Source organism: Centroberyx gerrardi, chromosome 10 (genome assembly GCF_048128805.1).
Source record: "Centroberyx gerrardi isolate f3 chromosome 10, fCenGer3.hap1.cur.20231027, whole genome shotgun sequence".
Taxonomy (NCBI): Eukaryota; Metazoa; Chordata; class Actinopteri; order Beryciformes; family Berycidae; genus Centroberyx; species Centroberyx gerrardi.
The window spans coordinates 11555482-11570101 of record NC_136006.1 but is presented as its reverse complement, the minus strand read 5'-3'; the positions used below and the strand labels follow the sequence as shown (position 1 = coordinate 11570101).

The window sequence follows — 14620 nt, the reverse complement described above, 5'->3', positions numbered from 1 at the left end:
ATTTTAAGCACTCATCTTACACTTGTATCCATATCAGATCAACAAATGAGTGCAAATAGTAGATTAAGGACACATTTTCATATCATCATCATTACAAGTGGCTCAGCAATAAAGAAATACAACAGACAACACAACAGTGTGTGAAAGAAATGCTCAGGAATGTTAAGGAATATTGACTTGATTTTATTGCAAATTTCTTTATTTAGCAAATTCAAATGTCAGCAAATGTCAGTGCTGATGATTATTTCTCAAACCTTTCACAGTTCTGTGTCTAGTTACATGTTTGTGTGATTTCCTTGTACAGTAATTAATACAGACGTATTAGATGCTGCTGGACATTGCCAATTAAATTGTTCGTGTGAGTTGTTTATTTAAATAAGGTATGGCCAGAAGGAATGGCCGGCCTTGCCACACAGTGCTAAGAACTAGAAAAGGAATAGTAAGCATTTGACCCGGTCCTTCTCTCTATAGGCCATCACTACTGCATCCGGCTCTTTATCATAAATCTATTTCTTCTACTCTTTCTCTCTCTCTCTCTCTCCATTCCTCAGTCCCGTCACGTTTTTTCTCATTCGGCCGTGAAAGCGCTCACTAACGTATTCATTGCCGTCGGCGCCCCGGAGCCGCTGTGTGAGGTCACAGGCTTACAGCCTCCTCAATAATACACATGCCACCCAGGTCACTGCCTACACAGAAAGGGGATGCAGAGATTTAGTCTGCATCTGTACAGCTGATGGCTTGGTAGGATGAAATAACGATACAGCTGCTTGGTAGCCATGGAGAGCCTATACAGTTATTTCATTAAAGTATATGTGGAGAATGGATTGGTAAAAACTGAGTGGGAAAAATTGATTGGAAAATTAATGAGATAGGAAAAGGTGTATTATTGGAGAGATGTTTCATTTAAAGATAGATTGGTAATTAAAACAAGATGGAGAGAAAAATGGAATTATAAAAGGTGTGATAATTTATTCAGTTCAGTCCAATTTCTGCCAACAGCATTGATTTAATTGCTTCTAGCTGGTGAACACCACTTCTATCATTAAACACAGACAAACCCTTTACATTAATGGTGAACTCCACTACAGCCATGATTATAGAAAAAGTCTTCTGGCTTACAACCGAGGCCACAGTGGGTCCAAGATTCAAGATCTACTTTTACTGGAGTAATCGTATCGAAATTGAACTCCAGTTAACAATCTGCTTGTAATTGTGCTCCATGTTCTCTGCTTTGCCATGTATACTAGGATGAAGCTAACCAAAGTTGGTTTCATCATGCTTTTAAACATTCCTGCTAACAACAATCTGCTTGCAATTATGCTTATCTGGTCCACTAGCCTTGCCAAGTGCAGCTCCCCTTTAGCTTCAGCCAAGTCACCCACTTTTTAGCATAATTCTATAACCTTTGGCTTCAGAAATTTCTTAGTGCTCTAAAGCTTTCTTGCCAACAACAGTCATTACCAACAACTCGTGCTGGGTCAACCAAATTAACATAATAAAACCAGCCTTTAGCTTCAATCAGCCCATCCACTACTCAAGCATGCTAAAGTTCCCCTTTGGCTTCACTCAGTGCTTAGTGCTCGAAAGCTTTTCTGCTCACAACATTTTGGTCATAATTATTTACGGGGTCCACTAGCCATGCCAAGAATAGCGCACTGAAGTTCCTCTTGGGCTTCAGCCAACCCATCCATTATAATGGATAGACTGTGGCCAGCATGCTAAGGCTACCATTTCCCTCAGTCGGGGTGAAGTTCCATCTGTAACCAAAATTATTAAATGTATCGTACTTTTATATTTTAGGCATTTAGCTGGTGTTCTTATCCAACTTACAGTGAGTGCAACAGTAGAATAACTTTCACTTCCTAGATCATCAAAAGAAATAAAAAGAAAAGAAAAAAGACATAAAATAAGGGCTGTGGAGAGAGAGAGAGAGAAGGGATTTTAGAGGAGAGGTAATATGTTTCATGTTAGCATGCAAACTCCACACAGAAAGGCCCTTTTTTACGAGATAGCCCACCTGGGCATCTCGTAAAAAAGGGCCTTTCTGTGTGGAGTCTGCATGTTCTCCCCGTGCTCACTTGGGGGGTTTCCTCCATATAACATCGATAAGAACCCCCACTAAAAACATGCAAGAAGATCGTCGCCTGACCAGCGATGGACATTAAAAAAAAGAAGTTGGTCCCCGGGCGCTGTAAATAGCTGCCCGCCGCTCCTGGCCTGCCCCGCGGAGGAAGGACGGGCCAAGATGGGAAAATGCGGAGGATAAATTTCACGGCGCCATTGAATGCATGTGTGTGTGCCAGCCGCCGTGCACGTGTGTGCATGCGTTGTAGATGGTTGCATGTGACCAAATAAAGACGGGGTTTGTCTGTCCTGTTTCTGTTAGCATTCCTAAGTCAAACTAAGGCTCATTAGTAATATCCCTATAAAATGAGAACTGAACAAACTGAAATTAAGAATGTCACAGTATCCCTTCAGGAAAGTATATATATTTTTCTGTTTGGGCTACACATGAAAAAAGTAAATTGGAAAAAGTGGGACTCCACAACAACATTGATATGCATTTGTGGGGGGGAAAAAAGTTTATCTGCCCTCCATCCCTTTCTCAAAACTTTAACATCAACAACTTGAGATAATCCGCTGCTTATAAATATGTATAGGGTCTATTAACTATGCTTTGGATTCAGCCAACACGTCTGCTAACCTCACTAGCATACTGCCCTGTGGGCTGTTTCTGCTCATCCATCCGCTCTGGCTGTTGGTTAGCTTGCTGAATGTGGCACACTAGACTAGCACACCTACTGTTTTCAGTCCAGCAGTAGCTTAGTCTACAGCTGAAGTTTTGGCACGTGTGAACCAAATTATAACTTGGCCCCAGGACATAGAACCCCCAGCAGCACAAACCACACGCACACACACACATATAAACACACACAAATCCCTCTCCCTCTAGAATTATCCAAAGTATGAAGTTAGACCTTTTAGTAATCCTTTGGTTGGTAATGTTTTTTATTCTATTGCCTTGAAAACAAAATCTCAATCTCCATCATTACTGAAGTACATACCGAATAAGCAGCGCAAAAAACACACAAGTTATGCTCAAAGTCTTGCAGGAAGAGATATCTTCTGGCTTTGAAAGTAGTTCCAAAGACATCTTTTTTTCTATTTTTCCAATCGCCTAAACAATATTGTCACATATGTCATTAGAATTAACTAACCATCCAGCCTTAGAGCTGCTTCAAGTTCTCATTTTCTCGCTTTTAGGATAATGCTGTAGCTGCCTATGATTATTTAACATACTGTTTTAGTGCCAATCCCCCCTCAGATATTGGGTAAGGTGCCAATGGACCAAACTCCAAAAAAGTGGGTTTAGTCCTTTAAAGTCAGCTTGTTGTCAGGAGAACACTTCCCTCTCCCATATAAATCCAAAGACAGATATCATCTTTGTAATTAACGATAATTTAGGCCTGTTTCTCTCACTTTGTCCTTGTCTCTGTTCATCATATCGAGCGCTGTTAGTTTAAAAATAGCTGTGGCTCTTGGATTTACAAGAGTTTTTCCCTGTGTGATTGTTGGAGGGTATTTCAGGCAGTCAGTGCATGCCTCTTAGCCCTCCGTAATCAAGATTTAGCGCTCCCTTTGTGAGTGAACTCACCATCGGGTTACGTGCGAGCCCAGGCCAGATAAATCCAATGAGCGCAGTAGTGTGGAAAGCTAATTGAAGTTCCCTCTCCTGGACCTCTGTGATTAAATGGCTGATTAGTCAGTGATTAGAAATGGACTGGCATGTGTTTTTACAGCTTTCATGTCTGGATAACATCCAACATTAGCTTCCTTGTCGTTGTCTGCTCGCCACTGTTATGCAATGGATTTTAATAGCAATAGGAGAATGATCCATATATTGAAGTTGGAGCTGACAGTTTCATGATCTAAGTTGCATATCATCCACTCCTCTCCTATTGTTCCTGCCATTCAGTAATAAGCTGGAAAATACAGCGAAAAATATAAATAAAATACAACTCCTCACTCAGCATCTTTTGAAATATTATTATTTATAAGTGGCAGTGAAGAAGAGGCCCTTGTGCTTTACAGAAAAGGTATTCTCATAATTAATCTTATTGTTGAGGGTATCTTGGCAGTAGTCTTATAATAGCCCTTCTGTTCCTACAGCTGTTAGAGTAACACGCATCCAGAAGTGTGTCTCTGCTTTTATTGGAGCCATCTCTCTTGTTCTAAGTCTTTATATCAATAGAGCAAACATTCACCTTGACAACCCATTGTTCCCAGTGGGTTTCAGTGTGTGTGTGTGTGTGTGTGTGCGTGCATGCATGTGTGTGTGTGTGTGTGTGCGCATGTGTGTGTGTGTTGTTTTCTGTCACTGTTTCTCTCTTTTCATTTTGATTCTTATTAACTTGGACTGTTGACATCGGTGTATTCCCTGCTGAACGCACAGTTCAACAAGGACCTATATGTAAATCCTACAGTCTCTTATGGCTCAGCTACACGGTCTCTTTCTGTTCCGTCTGTTCGTGTCAGAAGGGTCGAATCAGATATGCAGCCATTTACATCAGTGCAGCCTGCTCCACTGTCTGCACACGCAGCACGTTGACGGATCTGAAACAGAGCCGGATCGGAGCCACAACTTTTGAGATACGCATGGCTTCTATTTTTTGTCGGACTACGCAGCGGTTTATCACATATATGAGTCATAAGCTATTCAGGGACCTGTTGCACCTATGGTCAGTGTGTAGGTCGGTGTGTAGGTTCCAATTAGTGGAGACTTCATGAGAAAAGGCGAGTGTGCGGATTCCTTGCCTTTTCTCATTAAGTATTTGAGTCATACAAATGTATATAAATGCAAAGCTGTATTGCTTATTATAGTCATTTGTCATCATATCAATAAATAATTGAGAGGATACATGAACCAATGTCACTGAAACATATGTTCGAGTAAAACATTTACCAACCAACAATGCTGTCAAAGCTCAAACTAGATACGCTAAAAAAAAGGTAAAAATTAGATATTAGATTAGATATTTTTGTTTACTTACTCATATGTAAAATGTAGATAGATGCAACACAATCAGCAGACCGTGGCGGAACAAGTACAGATTTGGTGTAGCAGCTTTAAATGCCGTGATGCAACTGGGCCGCATTAAGTTCGGATACGTAAATGTACGCATGCAGTTAGTTCAGGCGATAGCAATATCAGCACATGTAGATGCTTTCCCTTCCGGCAGGCAAAAGAAAACCATCTGAGGCATCTGAGACTGTTTCCAGGTGTCCAGGAGCAACTGGAATGTTTTGGTAACGACAGGAGAACAAACATTTACATATTAATAGTTTTATTTATGCACACATATCAACAATGATCACAGGACATAAACAACATGAATACAAGGCAATGACGTGGTCTCTCTTTATACACATGGTTTCATCACATCATAAAAGGCACATACATACACACACACACACAGAAATGTTTACACACAAGGTCACACACACACACGCATATATAAACTGTATAGAGTAATGAAAACATATACACATTCATAAACACACATACACAGACAGTCTTGAACACACAAACACATTTGTAAATACAGATACAGTACACATGCAATTAGCAGTCATACATGCACACGTGCAAACACACACACATGCAAACACACACAAACACAGACACACACAACAAACTCTCCATCTGTTGATATTGTGGTACTGATTGATTTGAAACGGATACAGGAGAGAGAGAGAGAGAGAGAGAGAGAGAACAAATATAAACAGAGTGTGTGTGTGTGTGTGTTGATGCCATACTGTATGAACAGCATGACATCATAAGCTTTGGTATGCAGATACATTGCAGAACACAAAAACAGTGAAGAACTGCAGCATATGAAGAACATCTGCAGGACTTTACTAACTATAATATCTGTCTCTCTCTCACACACACACACACACACAGACACACACACAGACACTTTCACATCACTCACACACAAGCGCGTGTGCACAAACTCAGATGCTCGGTCGCTCCCACAGAAAAAGACACGCAGGAAGCAGAATAACAGAGAGAGAGAGAGAAATAAAAGGGAAAACATTTTGTCTGATGTGCGAGTTAGTGACAGCTTGGTCTGTTTTTGGACTGCTTTGGTTTCCCAGGGAGGAATCTCTCTCTCTTGCCTCTCTGTGTTGCCACAGACGTAAAACTGGAACAGTCATGACAGAAAAAGAACCAAATCCCAACTGGAAGTTCAAACGAGGGAAAGGTGTTTTTCAGGGTGACGGCCTGATGTACTCAAATGAGGGTGAAAGTTGAGATCTGATGTTAAGGTGATAACACATCATGAGAAGATGAGCAATGATACTTCATGCATAGGAATTGAGAACTGGAACGAATCACTGAATCATTGACGATCATTGTAGATATGCATCTCTGTATTATCATGAAAACGGTGCGTCTTTAATCTCCAATGAATTCTCTTTGTATTCTCTGTATTTTTATCTATATTCTGTTCTTTGCTGCTGCATGACCCAATTTTCTCCCGGGGATCTCGTTCTCATCAAATCTTCTTGCGGGCTATAATGAACGAAATGACAAAAATATTGTTCGTCAAAACTGCTGGCACAATTGCTCATCAGATTTTCCCCAAAATGTTTCTTATGTATCATCTCCCTAAAACTCAAATGAGACAGTGAGAGCTACAGTATCTTAGTCATCGCTATCCTTTCTTCCCTTGTTATGGGTTTCCGTAGAGAAATGAGCGATGAAAAAGATAAGGAATATGCGACAAGAACAATAAGAACTTAAAAATTGAGGCTGACCTGAATTTATTCATGGACTGTTGTTTGAAGGATTTGCAGCCTATTCAGAGATTGCTGACTCTATTGATCCAAAATGACAGAAATCCATTCTGGTTTTGACAGACGGTTCAAATGAGGGAAATGAGTTTTTAAAAATAAGAGAGAGAAAGATGAGACTTGACATACAAATCAAATGGAAGAGGGAGAGTTACATAAGCTTGTGTTTTCTCTAGACTGCTCAGGTTCCCAAAATGGGTCACAAGCTTGACTTCAAGTGGGTTCCCACATGACAAGAGACGCAATAATGCTTTAGTGGCTCTTGGAGTCTTGGGAGAAACTAACTTTCTTGAATATTTTAAGAACAGTGGATTTATTCTTTGGAGCTACTCTGTTTTGAAAAGTAATTGATGACACGTTCTTTACCTGCAGTTAAAGGGATAATGATCCAAAGAACAATAGGAACTCACCATATTCAGTTTGGCAATTACTTCACACTGGTTAGATAAGATTTCACTTTGACGATGGCATCACAGCACTTAGCCTACCACTGGAGGTTTTAATGTCCATTAAAAATATCAGGTACAGGCTCAGAAGGCGTCTCTCTAATCTGTCTGATCTGCCTTGTGAAGTTGGCAAGTTGGTGAACAAAGAGAACAGTAACATTTCTAAAGCTTCACTTGGGGAACAAAAAGAAATACTAGATTGCAAGAACGTGAATGTGGATATGGAAATCAAGAAAAAAAAGGACTGAGTTGTGTTTGTCTCACATAGTTGTAATTAAAAATCTAATTTAAATAGGCACTCGTTACATCTGAAGAAGTCAAACTCAGTAGTAAGCTTTCGATCATCATCATCATCATACCCATTACATTTGAGTGTTTTGCGTGTCAATTAAACACGTGAAGCAGTTCAAATATTTAAAACCATGTTTTATAATTGAGGAGTTTCATTCCAGAATTAGATGAGAATGTGACACCTACCAATATAAAATGACTGCTGGCATCAAAGTAAAGCTTGAATAAAACAGAAGATATTTACTTTCTTAAGGTCTTTGCTTAAAAAGTACTAATATTTTTTTATTTATGTTTTTTTTTTATTTATGTTTATGTTTATTTTTGAAATGTTGAGCAGTGATATTCAGAGCTGGGTTTCCCAAAAGCATCTTAGCGTTTTGCTTTTACATTTTTCTCACCTCTCTTTCCTTTACATCTTTAGCATTCTATCTAAAAAGTAAAAGCGCAGCCCAGAATATTCATACCTCTGCAGTGTAAAGTCACACTCTCAAAATGCCAGAAGACTGTGTGAATATTACTGGGTCTATAAGGCTTTGGGACAATTTGAAAATATTTGCAGGTCTGTGTCTGTCCACTATCCACAAGATGCATTTTTTGCAGGCAATAAAGCAAACTCATTGGCTGAGTTTTGGTATGCAACCTTTGACCACTGACCTATTACCATTTTAGCATTTCCTTCAATTCTGCTAATAGACTACAAAAAAAATGTAACTGTAATTGAGCCAAGATTCTTTTCGAAAAGCGTGATATCTAATTTTAATTACTGACAGCATAGCATGAGCCTGGTGTGGCCGCTCTAATGCTAGTTTCAAAGAGAGGTTTAACACTTCTAAATATAAACCACTGCTAAATATAATATGACTCAGAGTGTGGCAGGGGGGCAATGCACAACGGCAGTGTAAGACCTAAAGTGGGTTTCCCAAATGGAGGCATGGAGACCCTGAATGACATTTAAGTTTTTCATATTTTCACAACCATTCAGGGTTTATTGAGAGCGAGAAGAGAGGAGTGTGACAGCATAACATGAGGCCCTTTTAAATTGTAAAAAGGTCAGAGATTCTGTGCTTCATTCTGTGTGTGTGTGTGTGTGTGTGTGTGTGTGTGTGTGTGTGTGTTAGTGCTACATCTGTTTACTACAGAGGCCCTGGCAGCTTACAGAACTGGCTGTTGTTTGTTTGGTTTTGAAGAATCAGTCAGTTACCAGTACACAACTTGAACAAATGAGAATGGGTATTCCTATTCTTCTCCATATTTGAGTGGCAATACTGAACATTTGAACTTTTGGAACCTCATCAAGTGTCCACATACTGTAGGAAACAACAAGCAAGGATTTTCTTAAAAGCGATTACCATATTCTAATTGTCTGGCTGACAATTCAAATGTGACATTCATAAATGAATGAGAAATTTAAAATATCTGTATCTTGGTATACATCATATACAGTAGGGGTGCACCGGTCGATCGGCCACTGGACATTAAACATTCTGAATAGGTCATTGGTGATTGGCCGATCACCATTTCAACTGCCTGATCAAAAGAAGAAAAATGTCCGGATCAGTAAAGGAAAGTGGTTAAACATAGGAACATAGGAAATCAATGTAACCTACTGATCTTGGCATGAAGATGAGTTTCATAAATCACAACGTCTTGAGTTTGGTTGCAGTACAAAACAAATATATGCAGAAAAACCTTCTAGAGATGAGACTTTATTAGCAGAGGGACGTGAGAAGAAAAAATTAATTGCTACATGGAGCAAACTGTTGACAGACACAACAAGTTAAGTATCTCCTCCTTGGCATGTACTGCATGTTCTGCCATCCATAATCCTAATATTAATTTCCTAAACTCATAAACACACACACAAAATCATTCCCCATCTCATTTTCTCTATCTCTCTCTGGCACACTCATAATAACACACCAACATTGCAAACAGAGCTGTTTGTTTTTGTGTGTGTGTTAGTGTGCATCTGTGCACAAATCAAATACATACATACATGCCGAAGTGAACTAGTTTAGCGTTAAATTAAGAGTAATCTAAAATAAGCTGTTATTGGCAAACCCAGCAGCTGAAGCAGAGAGATGAACCAACAGGCTTTGTCTTTCTGTGTTTGGTGGACTGAAAACAGCATACTTGGGCAAAATATATATCAATAAATATGAAAATAATGTATAATGCATATTAACATTAATAATTGGTTCCAAATATTTTATCGACTGAATAAGTAACCCTACCTTCCTAACCACCCACCTGGTTCTGTCTCTGTCAGTCAGTGGAGTAACAGGGAAATAACAAGAGTCCAAACTCATTTCTCAGGTCACTGGAGCAGGTTTGCCCTGTGTGAGGTTTTATTTATTCATTCTCTAGGTTTTATTTATTCACATTGTGCTCCTCAGTCAACAGAGCAAACTACTTAAAACGATGTGTGCTCTCCTAATTCAGCTCCCTCTGTCCTTCTTTATATGTGGTATTTTGCTAATTGTAACCATGAATTCTACTTTGCGAAATTAAATAGACCAGAAAATGGGTCCCCTCTCTCCCTCTTTACCTTTCTGCCTGCCTGTGTGATGTCTCTAATTCTCAATAGATCAATCGATAGACAGATAGAAGCACTTGAAAGCACTATACCTTACATATGGCTGTGGTATTCATAGTAAGTAAACAGAAAAACAGAGAAGGATTGTGAAAAAGGGGAAGGAGACCCTCTGCGGCCACCGAGGTCCTGCCGTCTGGCTCAAAGGAGCTTGAAGCAAATGTCGAAAGAGCGCTCATCCATCTGTATGGCTTAAAAACTGCAGAAGAAATCCGGTCTTTTTAAATCTGCTGTCAGTTTGATTGTATGCAGCTAACTGGTAGCAGCAGAGAGTTTAAGAAGTCTATGAAACGGTCAAAGTCTGGTATTAACATGTGTCTTGTATCCAGATTGTGTCTAGGTGTGATTTAGCTGGATAACATTTACATCTCACATTGATAGGCGTCTCCAGTATACTGATTAAAATCTAATTTCTTTCTCCCTTGCCAAAATGCAGAATACTTGCTTGTAAAAAAGACTATTAGCTCACTATCCCAGTATTTACACTACTGTCTTTTAGTCCTCATGTGCTCCTGCAGCGCTCAGTAGAGCCCTAATCACCGCACACATGAAAGAAGACCTGACCACACACTCTACTTTAGTAAATAAATAAACCAGGCTATCTGTAGTAAGAGCCATTGGCCATGGCTCTGAAAGGTGGATGGATGTCAGCGTGAGAGAGAGAAACAGACGCAGGGGAAGAGAAAAAGGAATGAAATGGAGGGAGAGAGAAAAGAGACAGAGTAAAAGAGAGAGAGAGAGAAGAGACAGTAGTAGGTGGATCATATATTGCTTCTACTACCTGATGTAACTTTACACACTCCTCCCGACTCCTGCCTCATTTTTGTTTTCCTCTCTCCTCTCTGTCGACGCCTGTCAGTGTAATTCTACGTCTTTCTCTCTCTCTCTCTCCTTCTCTTAAATATTCATTTTATGTAACTATACTTGCATACATACATGCATGTGTGTATCTTTGTGAGCTGAAACTGTTTATATGATTTATATTGATAAAAATTACATTAATTGTGCAAAATGGTTATGAACTTACATAACCCCTCTATGGCTTTCTGTCAGCATAATGAGTAGGGTTTGACAGCTATGGGTGTTTGAAGGCCGGTATCAATATTTTTAGATTGAAGTTGCTAACATATATATATTTACATAAATACAATACAATATATTTCAATTTGACAAATTTCATGCCAGAAATGATCAAGTATTCAGCATTTCCCCCATACTTTTACTCTTGTCAGGGTGGAAAAGGCTCTGAAATTGCAGTTTGACCATGTGACATTAAATTTCTCCATTGAAGACTAATTAAAGACTAATTCAATTATTTTAGAGTGAGCAGCTTTTTAAGGCAGGGTGACCCGCCCTATCTATTCAATGGTTGGGGAAAGTCTGGGACACATTCCTACCTTTAAATGAAAAATTAATTAACAAAAAATTAAATGAATAATAAAATGTGCAAAGAAAATAGGTTGTAGGTTTTACAGACTTTTTATGTAGCTGTGGTCCATCATGTCAGCAGTCGCTCACTCACTCACTCCTGGGAGCTGTTCAGTACAACCGCAGCCACTGAAAGCTTCATTGTCATATTTTGCGGTAGCTATAAAGGCAGGGGAGAATCACTTCCACTGCCCAGGTTTTCCTTGATCAGTCTGGGGATTCAAACTGTCGACCTTCTAATCACAACCTTGCCTGTGTATCTGTCTATCTAACTCTCAACCATTATATAGCAAGTTATTGTGGAAAAGAGCGCAGAACCTACCATGCAAATGACCCTAAGACACTTCCAGCCACGTCCGATTCATGAAACTTTCTCACACCACCAAAATGAGTGGAAATGACATCGTAGATTGATAAATCAGAGGCAGCTGAGGAATGAGAACTGTGTGGAATCAATTCATCATTTACATATGGCACACCCAAAATTGTGCACATTTGGCGACACTTGGCCTGTAAAAAGGAAGGTTTTGGCACAGCGAAATTTGCATACTGTACATGCAAGCTACAGACTGGAACATAGCAAAAGATCCAAGAAGCAGAAATGTACCAAAGCAGAAGTTGACGTTTCCATTGCAGAGGTTGCCGCCAAGAATTTAATTTGGCAGTCTTAAAAGTGAGATTAAAGGCTGTCATGAAAACAAAATTTGGCAAGCAACAGCGTTATCTGTCAGCAGTGTTTCGACTGAGAAAAGGACCCTCCAGGATGTTTGTATCTAAAATTCAAAAAGCGTAATTCTACAAAGAAGCCCTTTTCCTATCCTAACCACGCCATACTAATTCTCAGTTGAGGAAGAAATTGTCTGATATTAAACATAGCACCAAAAAATGCCAGTAATTCCAATAGTTTCCCATGCACAACACAAATATACAGTTCTTTGAAATGAGCGTACACATTTTCCGAACAGACGTGAGATTGATTTTAGGACTACAACAAAGATGGAACTGATACATACCAACTTTTGCAGTGAAATGAGCGTATGCCCCCTTTTAAGCTCCGATTTGATGAGCTTGATGAATGAGGGCCAATGTGCTTCTGTCTTGTGAGGCTGAGCTGCACACTTCAGCTTTAATTTGAACAGCCACATGAGGTGAACTGATAACTAACAACATCTCTTTATGTAAAACACCCCCGCCCTGCCCTGCACTGTGCTGTGACTTCTGTGAAGTCTGCAACTCATACACATCACCAAAAAAATTCAGCGCTCATTAGACTGGCACTGGGACCAGAATTCCTTTTTTTCAGGACTGTTTTTTTTTTTTTTCAAACTTCAAGGAAACAGCAAAGAAGGGAAGAACGAACCCAATCGAATTGAACTTGTCACCCGGAGCAACCGCTATGTTCTACAGCGCTGGTCCCATGCCAGACGGCCCTGAGTTGTTTACTTCTACAAAACTTCCACAAAGACAGACCTTGTGGAGAGGTGCCTCATCAAAAGCAATTTAAACATTACGCAAACTTAATAAACCGGAGCTGTGCGGATCAGACAGGGCCAGCGGGTCTTTGCCAGGCGTCCCCTCACCGGAGATTATGTTGGGATATTAATAGCAGAATGCACGAGGGAAGAGTGAGAGAGCAACAATGCCATTCCATTAGGGGCCTTCAATCAGTCACCTGTCACTGCGTGTGTGTGTGTGTGTGTGTATATTGCTCTATTCACGATGGAAGAACAACACACACACACACACACACACACACACACACTCAATGATCAACATACAAACAACACACCGGCAAGCACACTAACACAAAAGCTCAAATGTGATGCTTAACCACTGTTTCACATACAACCAACACCTCTCTCTCTCTCTCTCTCTCTCTCTCTCTCATACATACAAACACACTTCTAGATGGATGGGGGATTGACAGGAGGGAAGGGACATGGTTGATTACACCTCATTAGCCAGGAGTGTAATTTTTTACAAGCCCTATCTATCTACCTGGCTGCTGTTGGCAAAACAAATGCACTCACTGCTGAGGTGCTGTAACACGCCCACATCCACCCACTCACCTCCTGAGAGACTAGATACTGTCTCGTTTCCATTACAGAACATGAAAATTGAATGAATAAACATTGTATTTTCAGAATGTTGACTTTTCATTTGCTAAGACAAGCACCCTTGTTTTTTTGCTTAATCACTATGCATTTTTGAGGTTTAAACAGGTTTTTTAAGACTATGTAATCCCTCAATTGAAGTGAAAACATGAAAATCATCAAAATTACAGTTACAAGGTTTTTATATGACAGCAGCAATATGTGAACGTTGTCTTTTATGTTTTTGGATGAAGATTATTGTATTTGTGTCTTTGGATAACATGAATTTGAGAGCCGATTACACATGGAGACGTCAAAAACTATAATTTACTCTCTTCTTCATTGAATAAACCTTCCTACATTTTCTCTGTCTCCCCCACATGTAGACCCTATGGCGAGCTGACCAACTGCACCTACCTGGTGGCGCTGAAGATGGACTGCTTCTGGCCCAACCGGCTGGTGGACGAGTTCTTCATCCAAGTCCACAAGCACTACTTCCAAGACTGCTCCCTGTCCGGCCGACTCCTCAGGGACCCCCCCAACCGCATCCTGGGGCCCTTCATCGTGGTCCCCATCCTGGTCACCCTCCTCATGACCGCCCTGGTGGTGTGGAGGAGCAAGCGCAGCGAGGGGATCGTCTAGTGAAGGGAGGGGGGTGGGGTGGGAAGATGGGGGGGGGAGAAGTTGGGAGAGAATTGAAGAGGAGGGAAAGCAGGGAGTGAGAATGAGGTGATTGAGTAGAGAAGGAGGTTGGGGGGTTGAGAAGTGAAAGAGGGGAGAGGGGAAGGTGGGAGAGTGCAGAGGAAGAGGAAGCAAGGAGAGGGAATGAAAGTGAGGAGATTGTCTCATCAAAGTGAAGTGGTGGGAGGTGTGAGGAAGAGGAGAACAGGGAGGGAAGAGTGAAAGGT

At 40.4% G+C, this 14620-nt stretch overlaps 1 protein-coding gene across 1 annotated transcript in view; it reads left to right on the top strand.

Annotated features, from left to right (window-relative positions):
- Nucleotides 1-14354, top strand: part of ramp1 (receptor activity modifying protein 1) — a 53987-nt gene extending 39633 nt beyond the window's left edge. The window contains exon 3 of the mRNA XM_071900821.1: nucleotides 14099-14354. Within this exon, the coding sequence (XP_071756922.1) occupies nucleotides 14099-14354 (256 nt within the window). The remainder of the gene's footprint in view (nucleotides 1-14098) is intronic.
- The last annotated feature ends 266 nt before the right edge of the window (nucleotides 14355-14620 follow it).